This window comes from Mauremys mutica, chromosome 4, assembly GCF_020497125.1.
Source record: "Mauremys mutica isolate MM-2020 ecotype Southern chromosome 4, ASM2049712v1, whole genome shotgun sequence".
Classification (NCBI taxonomy): Eukaryota; Metazoa; Chordata; order Testudines; family Geoemydidae; genus Mauremys; species Mauremys mutica.
In genome coordinates, this window is record NC_059075.1 from 63,878,841 (window position 1) to 63,892,345 (window position 13,505).

Here is a 13,505-nt window from a genome sequence, read left to right on the forward strand (position 1 = left end):
GAGTACCAAACAACATCATCGGAGATCAGGTCCCATATCTTTGACTAGACTGCAGTACCAGTGGCAACCTCAGTGGCTTTCTGTCTATCGTACTATGCACTGAGGCGGTGGTTGCTGATGATCTCAGAACCAGCTTCACAGTAAAAGGATGTGGTACTGGACACCGGCTTGGGAAGCAACATGTGCATACTGTACAACAGCCCTGGCAAGACACTACTGGTCTGAATAACTGGAAAGAGCAGTACCGAAAGGCTCAACCACGTAGGCCTCCAGGTCAGTACTGAAATAAATGTTTGCTCGGTGATAATAAATCCTCTTCCTGCACCTGCTCTGAAGAAATACCCAGCCTTTAAGGTCCCAACTGGGGAACTGGAATCAATGGCTCTGCACTGATTGAGCCACTAGAAAGAAATACCAAGGGCAGCAAGCTGGAGGATCCACTCTATCTTCGGTACTGGAGTGGGTCACGTCTGCAGCTAAAGAGTCCTGCACTGAAGACTGATACCATGGAAACTGTTCCTTTCTTTGACTTCAGATGCTGAGAGGGCTCTGAACACTTATGCTTCTTCAAGGAGCATCCTGGTGAAGGAGATCTCCTCCATTCCCTGCCTTCCGGTAAGGCAGGGGAGTGCTCCTGGATGGGAAGGAACTCCCTCTATCTGACCAAGGCAGTACCAATGCCAGCCAAATGGAGGCCTCCATAAGGATATACCTGAGGCATTCTTAACTTCTTGGTTCTGCTCTTGAAGCCCTGGCAAACTGGACATGTGTCTTTGATGTGACCCTCATCAAAAAACTTGAGGCAGCAAGAGTGAGGGTCACAGTCAGTTTGCAACACCCTGAACAAAGTTTAAACCCAAGGGACCAAGGCATAGGGTCCCCCAATATTGGGCAGAGCTCTGAGTTGAGAGAGAGAAAAGAAAAGGAAAATAAACCCCAAAATGAGTACCATTCAGAAGCAAAATACTTACAACATGTTCACAAAGGAACAACTGGCAGCACGCTCTGACAACTGATGGTAAGAAGGAAGAGAGAGGAGGGTAGTGTGGCTCCACATTCTATACCCTTGGTTTGAAGCACAAGGAGTTCAGGGCACAGGCATGGCCACCCCTACAGGTACTGCTTGGGAAAATTCTCCAGCACAGGTTCATGATACATCTAGTATAACTGACATATACAATCACTCAGAATAGGTCTTCTGATCCTCTGGATTGAGTCTTAACCTACACAGGAAGTTTATCATCAATGTATTTTCATTAGTGAAGTGATCAAAAACTCATATTGAAAAAACTAATCTATTCCAGAAGCAGTTGGGCACATCTTAAGCTATCTTCCAACTTCAAGTAAAGTTTTCAGAGAGATGTAAACTATCTCAGAAAACATCACACCTCTCTCACTAAAATATTCAGTCTGTTCTGAAGATCTGTGAGATTTCTCCTTCTTTCTGGCAGAGGATGGTAACAATATGAAATATTCAGTTTACCTTGGCTCACCACCCCACTATAACAATAGCCTGTTTTCTACTACCCACTATGCTCTAAAATTTCACTGTTATTTTTTGCTAAATACATGCTTGGGGAAAAAATAAATCCCTAAAATCTATTTAGTTCAACTCACCTGCAGCTGCATGACCACATAGTTAAATCTGTCATTCCTTCCACAGCCAATGAATCTACAGACATGGTCTTTCCCTGAGGGGAAAAAAAGAAACAAGTTAGCCAATAACAACTAATTTCTGTCTTTCTTCATTTATATGTCTAGTAAAAGACGAAAAAAATGTGCCTATGTATTACTCTAAGTGCCTTTAACAAACTTTTAAAAAGACATTCACACTAAAACAGTAGTGAACCCAGTGGCAGTTCTGCCTCCAATGAAACAAAACTCCCTTCTGCCACAAACATCAGCTCCCTTAGTAGTGAGGAATGGTCTAGGTCAGGGGTCCCCAACGCGGCGCACGCCAGGGCATCTAAGAGTGCCTGCATACTGACTGGTGGATGAGCATCCGCCAAAATGCCACCGACAAGCAGCGTCATCCAGAGGTGTCGCCGCCGAAATGCCGCCGATTTTCAGCGGCAACACCTCTCGATGACACTGCTTGTCGGCGGTATTTCGGCAGCGACACCTATTGACGTTGCCGCTTGTCGGCGGCATTTCGGCGGATGCTCTTCCACCGCCACAGTCCTCCATGGCTCGCCATCTGGCACCCACCAGACGAAAAAGGTTGGGGACCACTGGTCTAGGTATACTTAATCCTGCCTCAGTACAGGGAAAGAACTAGATGACCTTTTCCAGGCCAACATTTTATGATTATAAGTTCTTCAATATTTACTGCACAATGCCTACAATTATTACCAGGACACCTGAGAGTCCACAATCCATCCCACATGGCTACAGGCTTTGAACAGTGTCCCATATACTCACCTTCCTAAAGCAAGCATCCCTGAAGCAAGTCAGACACAGTTCATGCTTTTATGAATATCTTTATGGGAACTTTTTAGGGAGTTTCTGACTTATCTTCTTCTATCTAGTAAGCCTTTAAATCTAACAATATCCTTCTCATTTGTTGTTTATCAGTGGCCTAAGCCAGGGTACCATTGACAGGCACCCCCTCCATCTCTGCTGAAAGACTGACCATAATCAGTAGAAAGAAGAATGGACAGGGGAGACATTTTCAGATCTTCTCAGGATTCTGAGGCCAACTCACAAGAGACAATGGACTGGAGGAAATGCATGCTCGAGGAAAGGCCGAAGAAATGAGACATGCATTGAGAAGCACACCAAACATAATGCAGTGCCTCAAACAAACTCGGATACTGAAAATCATTACAGAGTAAAATGTCTGAAGATTGACACCCTAAAGCCATTGCAATGTATGGACAATTCTATGTTCCCTGGCCATGTGCCATAAACACACAACCCAGGCAAGGCACCAGCATAGCCTACGCAGAAACCCTTCCACTCAACCCCAGCAGAAAACAAGAAAAATTATATGAGTACACTGACACTGACATGTGGTTCATATAGAAGCATTTTCACTGTGCACTTTGTAAATATTTTTTAAATACTTCAATTGTTGATTACTGTTCAATAAAGTTGCATTTTGTGAAAATAATATTTACTTACTTTGTCTTACAAAATATCATTTTTGATCCCCAAAAGAAGCATCTCTCCCATCTTCGGTTTTAACAGTACATGTACAATACATATAGAAGCAAAGTAAAGTTTTTCATAAATACACAAAATAGCACACAGCAGCACACTTTCATGCTATGACACACTATTCAAAGTACACTCTCAAAGCTTCCTCAGCCATACAGCATCTCAAAGTCCTCATGTGACTGCCCATGTATCTGGCTATTCAAAGTCAGCAGTCTTTCCACTTACCCCTTTCACCCTACAGGCAACATTTCCTCCTTTGCTTCACAAATATTATGTAAAACAGTCAAATGCAACATGCAGAAATAACAGTAAGAATATTTGGCTCAATGAGAGCTAGCCTAGTCACTCAGGACATTTCCAGTATCCTTTCAATTTACTAAATGCACATTCACCAATTATCCTGCACCTGCTCAGGTGGTAGTTACATTTTTCCTTGCTTCTGTCCAGTTACTCTGTGTATGACTTCACGAGCTAGAGAAGCAAAAAGGTAGGCTGGGTCCCCAAGAATCAGTATTAGCATTGTAATTGAACACATATGAATGTGCCAATCTGAGGGAAAAGTTTTTGTTTCCATCCATTCAAAAAGTCTTTTATTCCTAAAGATGCAATCATCATACACCCTCCTGACCAGCCAACATTAATGTCCGTGAAATATCCCCAGTAATCCACCAGCACTTATATAACCATTGAAAAGTACCCCTTTCTGGGGCATGGTTAAACCAGCAAACAAGATGGTGGTTTAATCCAGCTCTCTGCAATAAAGGGGGAATAAATGAAAGCAATTTAAGAAGATAAAAAGAAGCAGCCACTCTGAATCCACTGATCTGAGCCATAAATACGAATAACCACCCATGAAGCCAGCTTTGAAAAGAAAAAGAGAAGAATGAAGAAAACTTGCAGATCTCAGTCCCAGAGAGCAGCCTCAGGAGGAGAATATCCAGCAACAGAATACAGTACCACCAGCCTGCAGAACATATTAAAAATGACTCTGCAAGCTTAGAGATGTTGAACTGGACCCTCATTATCCTGCAAAGAGAGAGTAGGCGAGTGCAATGAACTTAAAAAAAATAATTAAAATTGTACTATTGTGGCTTGGGGAGTAAGTATGGCAGCAGCCATTTGGAAAGGTCAGACAAACAAAGGGGGAGTGTGGCAGCAGCCATCCTGAGAGAGAGACAACAAGAAAAAAGGAAAGACAAGAAGATCTGGATGTTCGGGAAAGGAAAGAAATCTTCCAATACAAAGATCAGTCGTCCCCTGTCCATCCGTCCCCTCCAAAAAACAAAACAACAACAAAACTCAAAGACATGGCCATGAAAGAGAGTAACTCTCACTCCAGCAAACAAACTATGCAAGTGGATGGAGAATCACAAGTCACTAAGACTTACCTGGAAGATCTACTGTTAAAAATTGAAAAGATGAATAAGGAGATGAAGGATGAGTTCTAGGCTTACATTAAAGATAAAAAACTCTAATTAATGAGATTAATGGAAAAATATCAGATGTGGAAACAGGATTAAATGAGCCATCAGACAGCATGATTAATCTAGATCAAAGAATCCAAATAACTGAAAAAAGAGAAAAAGAAATAGAATTACAGTTGGAATACATGGAAAAGAGAGAACGCATGACTAACATAAGGATTAACGATATTACAAAGGAAACTGAAGGGAGAACTCTGCTGAATGCATTGAACGATATTGTCCATGAGATATTAAAACTGGGAAATAAAGATTGCATTCATACTGAACAGGCTCACAGATCCTTTTTCCCCAGGGCCTCAGCTGGCTCCTGACCAAGAAGTGTGATCATTTATCTACACTACTATCAAGACAAGGATAAAATACTGAGGGCAATGAAGAGAGAGCTGAACCATTAATGATTCTTAACCACCCCATAACATTTTTCCCAGATCTGGAAACCTCAACCCTTAAAAAGCAAAGAGAACACCACCACAGTTCTTAGAAAGAACAATGTAAGATACAAATAGAGGTTCCCATTTAGACTGACCTTTCAATGGAAGGAAAGATACATGTCTATTTCAGATCCAAATGAAGGAAAACAGGTACTTCTAGACATGAGAATACGCAAATCTGCTCAAGAACAATCTGAATGGGATCAAGGGCACCAGTCCTACAGGTCACCAAGACATCACTGGGAAGCAGTGAGATCAAAGAGAGCCAGAACAGCTCAAAAAGATGCATCATTAAGACAACAGGACAATCATGAGAGTAGAAAAAAGAGTCCTGATCCAAAAGAATAATACAGTCGAACCCATTTATCTCGACCTCGGTTAACTTGCCAATCCTATTAAGTCGACGTTTTAGAAGTGGAACCGCCAAACTCTCTCTTTGTCTTATTGGTTTCTCATTGGTTATGTCGATTCTTTAATCTCGCCGAACCCTAATATCTCGAGCACAGAAGAGCACCGAGGTCGAGATAAATGGGTTCGACTGTAACTCCAGCGGCGGCCCTGCCCGGCTCCTGCCGCATCCCTCCCCGGCCACGCGACTCCTGCCCTAGCCCCGGCTCCCCAGCCGCCCGGTTCCCCAGCCGCCCGGCTCCCCGCGTCCCTGGCCGCCCGGCTCCCCACGTCCCCGGCCGCCCGCTCCCCGGCTCCCCAGCCCCGCGGTTCCCCGCTTCGCCGCCCGCCCACCCGGCCCCGCTTCCCCGGTCCCCGCCCGCCCGCCTGGCCCCGCATACCCGGTCCCCGCTTCGCCTGCCGCCCGGCCCCGCTTCCCCGGTCCCCGCTTCGCCGCCCGCCCGTCCGCCCAGCCCCGCTTCGCCGGTCCCCGCTTCGCCACCCGGCCCCGCATACCCGGTCCCCGCTTCGCCTGCCGCCCGCCCACCCGGCCCCGCTTCCCCGGTCCCCGCACCCCGCCCGGCCCCGCTTCCCCGGTCCCCGCCCGCCCGCCCGGCCCCGCTTCGCCGGTCCCCGCCCGCCCGGCCCGCTTCCCCGGTCCCCGCCCGCCCGGCCCCGCATACCCGGTCCCCGCTTCGCCGCCCGCCCGCCCGGCCCCGCTTCCCCGGCCCCCGCCCGGCCCGCTTCCCCGGTCCCCGCCCGCCCGCCCGGCCCCGCATACCCGGTCCCGCTTCGCCTCCCGCCCGCCGGCCCCGCTTCCCGGTCCCCGCCCGGCCCGCATACCCGGTCCCCGCTTCGCCGCCCGCCCGGCCCGCTTCGCCAGTCACCGCCCGCCCGCCCGGCCCGCTTCCCCGGCCCCCGCCCGGCCCCGCATCCCCGGTCCCCGCTTCGCCTCCCGCCCGCCCGGCCCCGCATACCCGGTCCCCGCTTCGCCGCCCGCCCGGCCCCGCTTCCCCGGTCCCCGCCCGCCCGGCCCCGCTTCCCCGGTCCCGCCCGGCCCCGCTTCCCCGCCCGCCCGTCCACCCGGCCCGCTTCGCCGGTCCCCGCCCGCCCGGCCCCGGTTCCCCGGTCCCGCCCGGTCCCCGCTTCGCCTGCCACCCGCCCGTCCGCCCGGCCCCGCTTCGCCGGTCCGCCCGCCCGGCCCGCTTCCCCGGCCCCGCCCGGCCCCGCTTCCCGGTCCCCGCTTCGCCGCCTGCCCGGCCCCGCTTCCCCGGTCCCCGCCCGCCGGCCCCGCTTCCCGGTCCCCGCCCGCCCGGCCCCGCTTCCCCGGTCCCCGCCCGGCCCCGCTTCCCCGGTCCCCGCTTCGCCGCCCGCCCGTCCGCCCGGCCCCGCTTCGCCAGTCCCCGCTTCGCCGCCCGCCCGGCAGCCGGCCCCGCTTCGCCGGTCCCGCCCGCCCGCCCGGTCCCGCTTCCCCGGTCCCGCTCCCGGTCCCCGCCCGCCCGGTCCCGCTTCCCGGTCCCCGCTTCGCCTGCCGCCCGCCCGCCGGCCCCGCTTACCCGGTCCCCGCTTCGCCTGCCGCCCGCCCGCCCAGCCCCGCTTACGCGGTCCCCGCTTCGCCTGCCGCCCGGCCCCGCTTACCCGGTCCCGCTTCGCCTGCCGCCCGGCCCGCTTACCCGGTCCCGCTTCTTTGGCTGCCCGGCTCCGGGTCCCCGTCCACGGCCGCCCGGCCCCGCTTCCCCGTCCCGCTTCGCCGGATCCAGCCACGTGCAGGCAACGCGGTAAGGGGGCAGGGAGGGGGTGTTGGAGAGAGGACAGGGGAGTTCAGGGGTGGATAGGGGTTTATCTCGATCATCGGTTATCTCGATGCTTTTTGGCAAACCCCTAGGCCGGCGACATAACAGGGTTCAACTGTATTAGTATATGGGCTATGACATTATAATAGATAATGGATATTATATCCATGAGGTTATAATGATAAAGGGGTATTGTTAAATGGGAACTGGGCTGTATAGCTTGGAGGATATTTTACTCTATGTGAATACAATATACTTAATGGGTAAATATTATAGTTAATTGAATGTTGTGATTTATATTATGAAAAAAGGTTAACAACAAAATAGGAGACCCAGATCTCCGCAAGTGAAGCAAGTTCGATTTTAGAGTTGTCACAAACATTCCAAAATTTATATAAACTGGAGAAGGGTCATCTGTAGTGGAAAATTTTAAGACTATATGAACTCAGAGATGGTATAATAATCTCATAATGCCTTATGTTTAATAAGATTTAGATAAAGATTGGTTCTTACGAATATATAAAAAAGACACCCTCCCCAACACAACAGGCTACTAACATGTCCATGAAGGAAGGAAGGTGAGCTCAGGCTTCCACAGCTAGAAGGGACATGGTGACAATGGAGCAGTGCACAGGAAGGGAAACAAGAGATCAGAAACAGATGATAAATATTGTTAAATGTTTTAATATAAAAGAATATAATAAAATGTTAGGGCACAGAATTTTTAAATTTACAGTAAATCAGACCTAGGGTCAGGGCACAATAATATAGGTGTTAAAGAAAGGGAAAGCAATATATGTGGTAGTGTTAAAATTATTGTGTATATGATGGGAACTATATCTAAAATGTCTTATTTAAAGAAGAGAAGCAAATGTAATAGAGACCTGGCATCTAGCTGGATGGTCTCACTGCCTTTAACAAAGAGTAATATACTTGGTGACAGAAGATGTAGTACTCATGGGTGAGTTTATTAATGTCATTGCTAATGCACATTGTTAATGTAAAGGGGATGAACAATCCAACAAAGAGAAAAGAGGTATTCTGCTCACTGAAAAAAAGGATTTTCCTAGTATAGTCTATTTACAGGAAACACCCTTGAAGAAATATGATGATAAACACCCAAATACTTCTTGGACACAGCTATTGTACGTCTCTCCAGGGAAATTAATAGGAGAACAATGGCAATTCTTTTTACTAAACACTTCTCTTTTATTGTTTCAGCCCAACTCATAGATATGGAGGACAGATATATTTTAATTAGGCTTGGAAGGATTAGATTTTTATTGGCAAAATACTGGTAAACATCAATTTCATTGTACCCACACAAACCAAGGGAAAAAATATTTCCATCAAGAATAATCAAAATGTATAGATAGGCAAAGTAAGAAAAATGCTGCTTGAGAACTTATTACAGTTTGATTTAAAGATATTTACTTTTCATATGTTGACAATTTGTGTTTTAATGGTTATAAAGCTTTAACATTTTGAATCTCAACATCTATTGTCATTAAATAAATTGTCTGACTCCCCCATGGTCTCATTCTCCCCAAATAATTTTCCGTAACTGTGAAAATTTACGTCAATAAAAATCTAAAAAAACCCAACCCTAATTTCCATAATTTTGCACAATTGTGAACATTTAATAAGATAAAAATCAGAAAAAATGCTTAAAAATAACAAGAATCCATCAAAATTAAAACAAATACAAATTGAATTCTGAGAAGGCTAATTTTAATTAAGGGGCCCTAGGAAGTTAATTAAGGGGCTCTAGGAAGTTTCAGGGAAGGGGATATTATCCTGGGGGAGATTTTAATGAAGTGCTTAATTCCACTTTGGATCAATTGAATGTTCACAGAGGGCATTCAAGAATACCAAGTGCAAATTTGTCATATCACTTAGAAAATGAGGATCTAGAGGATGTCCGTCAGATGAATGTGGATGTCAGGGACTATATGTATTATTCTGCTACTCATATATCTTATGCCAGGATTGATATGATTTTAGTTCTTGCACCTTGGCTAATTTGGTAAAATAAGCTAATCTAGGATTTATAAATTGGTCTGATTATACCCCTTCTTATATTAGAATAAAAGACTGAATGGATTGAGTGGAAAAACAAAGGACCTTGGCAATAGAGTAGTGCTTTTCTGTATAATCCCATTTGAATTCAAAAACTGGTAAAAAATCAGAAATATATAGAAGAAAATAATAAGGAAGAGATCAATTAAAGTATTTTCTGGGAAGCTGGAAAGGTAGTAATGAGGGGGATCCTTAAAAATAAAGCATTATACCTCAATACTGAGCAATAATGGAACCCCGGCCATACCCCTCCTTCTTTCCCCTGCACACCCCCCCCCTTTTTTTTTGTTTTAAATGAGAGCCAGGGAAAAAGTCAGGTAAATCATTTTTTAAACACTGTTACCCAGAAGAATTAGTCATCTTGTTATGGCTGAAAGCATTATTCATTAAGTCCCAAAATCAGTATTTATATATAACAGCTCTTTGTAAGAAAAAGTTTGCAGCAAATTTCCCAAAATACAACTGTGTAGCTTCTCTGCTGCAGTTTGCAGCTAATGAGGTCTCAGTTCAAATATTTACAACTTATTTTGTAGCAGCTGTGGTATTCTGGAGAAGCATATTTGGAGATGTATTACTGCATTTTGCTTTTTCTGCCAAGTGCAATACAGGTGTCCAAAACCTTGACTGCCCTGGGAAACCACTTTTTAACTGGAGCAATAACTCTTTCCAGCCAGTTTGACAAGTGCTTCTGAAATTAACTTTTATAACAATTTGAGGAAATGGTACAGTGTGGACAGAAGCCCTATTGACACAGTTAAAACAGAGTTTTACAGCCACTGTTACACTCTGATGTGGTTGAACCTGGTTCTAAAGCCTTTTTTAAAATCAGATTAAGAAGAACCATCTGCTTTAGCAGATTTCATTTAAAAAGCAGAGATAGGTTTAAAGAGTTAAACAGCACTCTGCAAGCAAAAGTTAAGACATCTTTGTTTCTTCTGATGGGAAAAGAAGTGCTTCCAAAATTATCTCGATCTTTGCTGGGCTGATGGCCAATTCCAAAGGAAGATTGTAATATCTGACCCCTAGATAATCTATAAGATTTTGTATGGAAATAAATAGTTTTGAGCTCAGAGACCTGGCCAGGGACTTTGTGGATTTCATCTTTTCCCAGAACTTGTCTTCTGAAGGCATAGACCCTCAGGTCTGAGTCAGACAAATTCACAATTTTAGCCTGGGCCTTCATAGTAAGACTACAACTCCTGAGCCAGGAACATCTCTTAATGGAGACAGATGTATACAAGACCATTGTGACTGAAATATCAAAGGAAACCCTAAGGTAATGTTTGGATGCCCTCTGGTCTTCCCTGAAGAATTCCAGAAACTCCTTTTTTTTTGTCCTCAGGAATGTACTAGTTTTAAGTGAAAGGTAACATCTGGCCATAACTACCCAATAATTAGAACTCCTTAAAACTAGAGAAGCCAAGGAATAACCTTTCATCAAAACAGATCTAGTCACTAAGGGTACATCTACACTACCTGCCGGATTGGTGGGTAGTGATCGATCTATTGGGGATCAATTTATCACGTGTAGTGTAGACACGATAAATTGATCTCCGATCACTCTCCCGTTGACTGCTGAACTCCAGCTCGGTGAGAGGCGGAAGCAAAGTCGACAGGGGAGCTGCGGCACGCCATGAGGATGCCAAGTAAGTAATTTTAATTCGATCTAAAATACATTGACTTCAGCTACGCTATTCTCATAGCTGAAGTTGCTTATCTTAGATCGATCCCCCTCCTAGTGTAGACCTGGCCTTAGAATGCCTGTTCATAGGAACTAAGGCAGTGGTTTTCAAACTGCGGGTCACAACCAAGGTTGTGGCGGTTCTTGTCAGCATTGCTGCCCAGCTAAGGCAGGCTAGTCCCGTCTTCTTCTGACACCGCGCTGCGCCCCAGAAGCGGCCAGCAAAAGGTCCGGCTCCTAGGCAGGCTGGGGCTCTGCATGCTGCCCCCACCCCGAGCACCAGCTCCACACTCCCATTGGCTGGTTCCTAGCCAATGGGAGCTGGGGGAGGTGGTGCCTGCAGGCGAAAGCCGTGAGGAGCTGCTTGCACACCTCCACCTAGGAGCCGGACCTGCTGCTGGCTGCTTCCGGGGTGCAACGCAGTCTGCGGTGCCAGGACAGGCAGGAAGCCTGCCTTAGCACCCCCGCTGCACCACTGACTGGGAGCCACCCAAAATAAGCCCACACCCCAACCCTGCACCCCAATCCGCTGCCATGAGCCCTCCCAAGCCCAGAGCCCCCTCCTGCACCCCAAACTCCTCATTCTCGGCTCCACCCCAGAGCCTGCATCCCCAGCCCAGAGCCCTGACCCCCTCCCACACACCAACCCCCTGCTCCAGCCCAGAGCCCCTCCCCGCACCTCAAACCCCTCCATCCTCAGCTCTGTTGGGTCATGGGCATCAACAGTTTTCTTCAACTGGGTCGACAGAAATAAATGTTTGAAAACTACTGGACTAAGGTAATATCTTCTATTGGACCAACTTCTGTTGGTGAGAGAGACAAGCTTTAAAGCCACTTGGTTAAATACAAGATATTACCTCACCCACTTCATCTCTCTAATATCCTGGGACTGACTCAGCTACAACTACACTCCATACATAGGGAGTGAAGACACCTTCATAGCTCCAAATGTCTTATTTATTATAGCAGAAACCACAAGTGAGCCTGGGATAGGATGCTTTAGGAATATAACTGAATCCATCCATGGGAACCTGCCATAAAAGAGAAAAAGCAAGACTTCACTGAATATTACATACCCAGCTTTTGTGGGTAAATATATAATAGAATATAGTTCTTAACAAACAAACCTGATTTCATTCTTTGATAGGATTATTATTAATAATAAATAATAATAAATAATAGGGCTCTCAAGCAATTCAAATTAATTGTGATTAATCGCACTGTTAAACAATATTAGAATATAATTTATTTAAATAGTTCTGGGTTTTCTAAATTTTCAGATATAGGGTTAGGGCTGGGGGCTCTGGAATTCAGCCGGGTGTGGGGCTCAGGGTTTCAGCCTCCTCAGGGCTTGGGGCTTCAGCCCCTCTAGAGGTGTGAGGATATGGGCTCCAGCCTGGCATGGGGGTTCAGCTCAGCACAGGGCTTGGGGCTCCAGCCCCTTTCCCACCCCCGCCACCTGGGAAGCTGCAGGCCGGGGCTGGGGCTGCTCCAACCCCTCCGCCACCTCCAGAGCTGGGCTGCTTTGCCCCCCCCCAAAAAAACACACACACACACACACACCCTCCAGAACTGAGGGCTGAGGCTTTAGCCCCCCAGAGCCCATGCCTCCCGCCCTGCCCAATAGTATGCGATTAACGCATTAAAAAAAATCAACATGTTAATTTTGCTTTCAGTTATTCACAGGCATTAACTGTGATGAACTGACAGCTCTAAATAATAATGTTTATTACAGTACTGCCTAAGGACTAAGCAAGAATGGGGCCGCGTTTTCCTAAGCACTGTACGAAAAAAAGTAACAGACTGTAAGCTACTCAAGGCAGCTACTATATAAATAGACAAGACAGACACAGAGTGGGGAAAATAGACAGAACACAAGCAGAGTGAACTGTGTGATGGCAGCAAACATTATGTTAGTCCCATCATTTTATGGGGTGGGGTGGGGTGTTAAAGAGAATAAGTTAAATGGAAGGCAAACTGAAGGGAGAGGGGACATTGAAGAGAAGGGAGATAAGGCACACAGGGTAGGGCAGACGAGAATAAGAGGGGCAGGGTGGAGTGAATCTGAGGTGAAGTGACTGTGAGGGAGGGATAAGGGGAGCACTGGAGTAAGCAGCCAATCAGTACAGGACAAATAAAGTCCAGTCAAAAGCATAGGAAGTTCTATGAATGTCTGAAGGTCACTGCTTTGGCTGCTTCTGCAGCTGCTCTTACCTAAAATCTCTGACAGGTTCCTCCCAGAGTTTTCCCCCCAATGCCACATAGTGGAAAGGAAGGGAAGCATTACATGGGTCCTAGTGCCCCACAGGGGATGTGGGTCTCCCTTGCATAGTTCTGGGTCCAGGAATGTGCTGGAGTTGGGGTCACCTCAGCTGGATACCATTTTTAACCTTCTCCCCCTCAGTACAGTAGTCCTGGCTTTGGCTGCTTCTGCAGTCACTTCTACTGGTTTGGTTGATAAAGGCAAATGCATAAAGGTAATATACTTAGC

The 13,505-nt window shown here is 47.0% G+C and overlaps 1 protein-coding gene across 2 annotated transcripts in view; it reads right to left on the bottom strand.

Annotated features, from left to right (window-relative positions):
* The window catches only part of TTBK2 (tau tubulin kinase 2), a 211,876-nt gene that overhangs the window by 119,306 nt on the left and 79,065 nt on the right, over positions 1-13,505 (bottom strand). For both annotated transcript variants that reach the window (XM_045014242.1, XM_045014241.1), the window contains exon 4: positions 1,618-1,691. In XM_045014242.1, the coding sequence (XP_044870177.1) occupies positions 1,618-1,691 (74 nt within the window). The remainder of the gene's footprint in view (positions 1-1,617; positions 1,692-13,505) is intronic.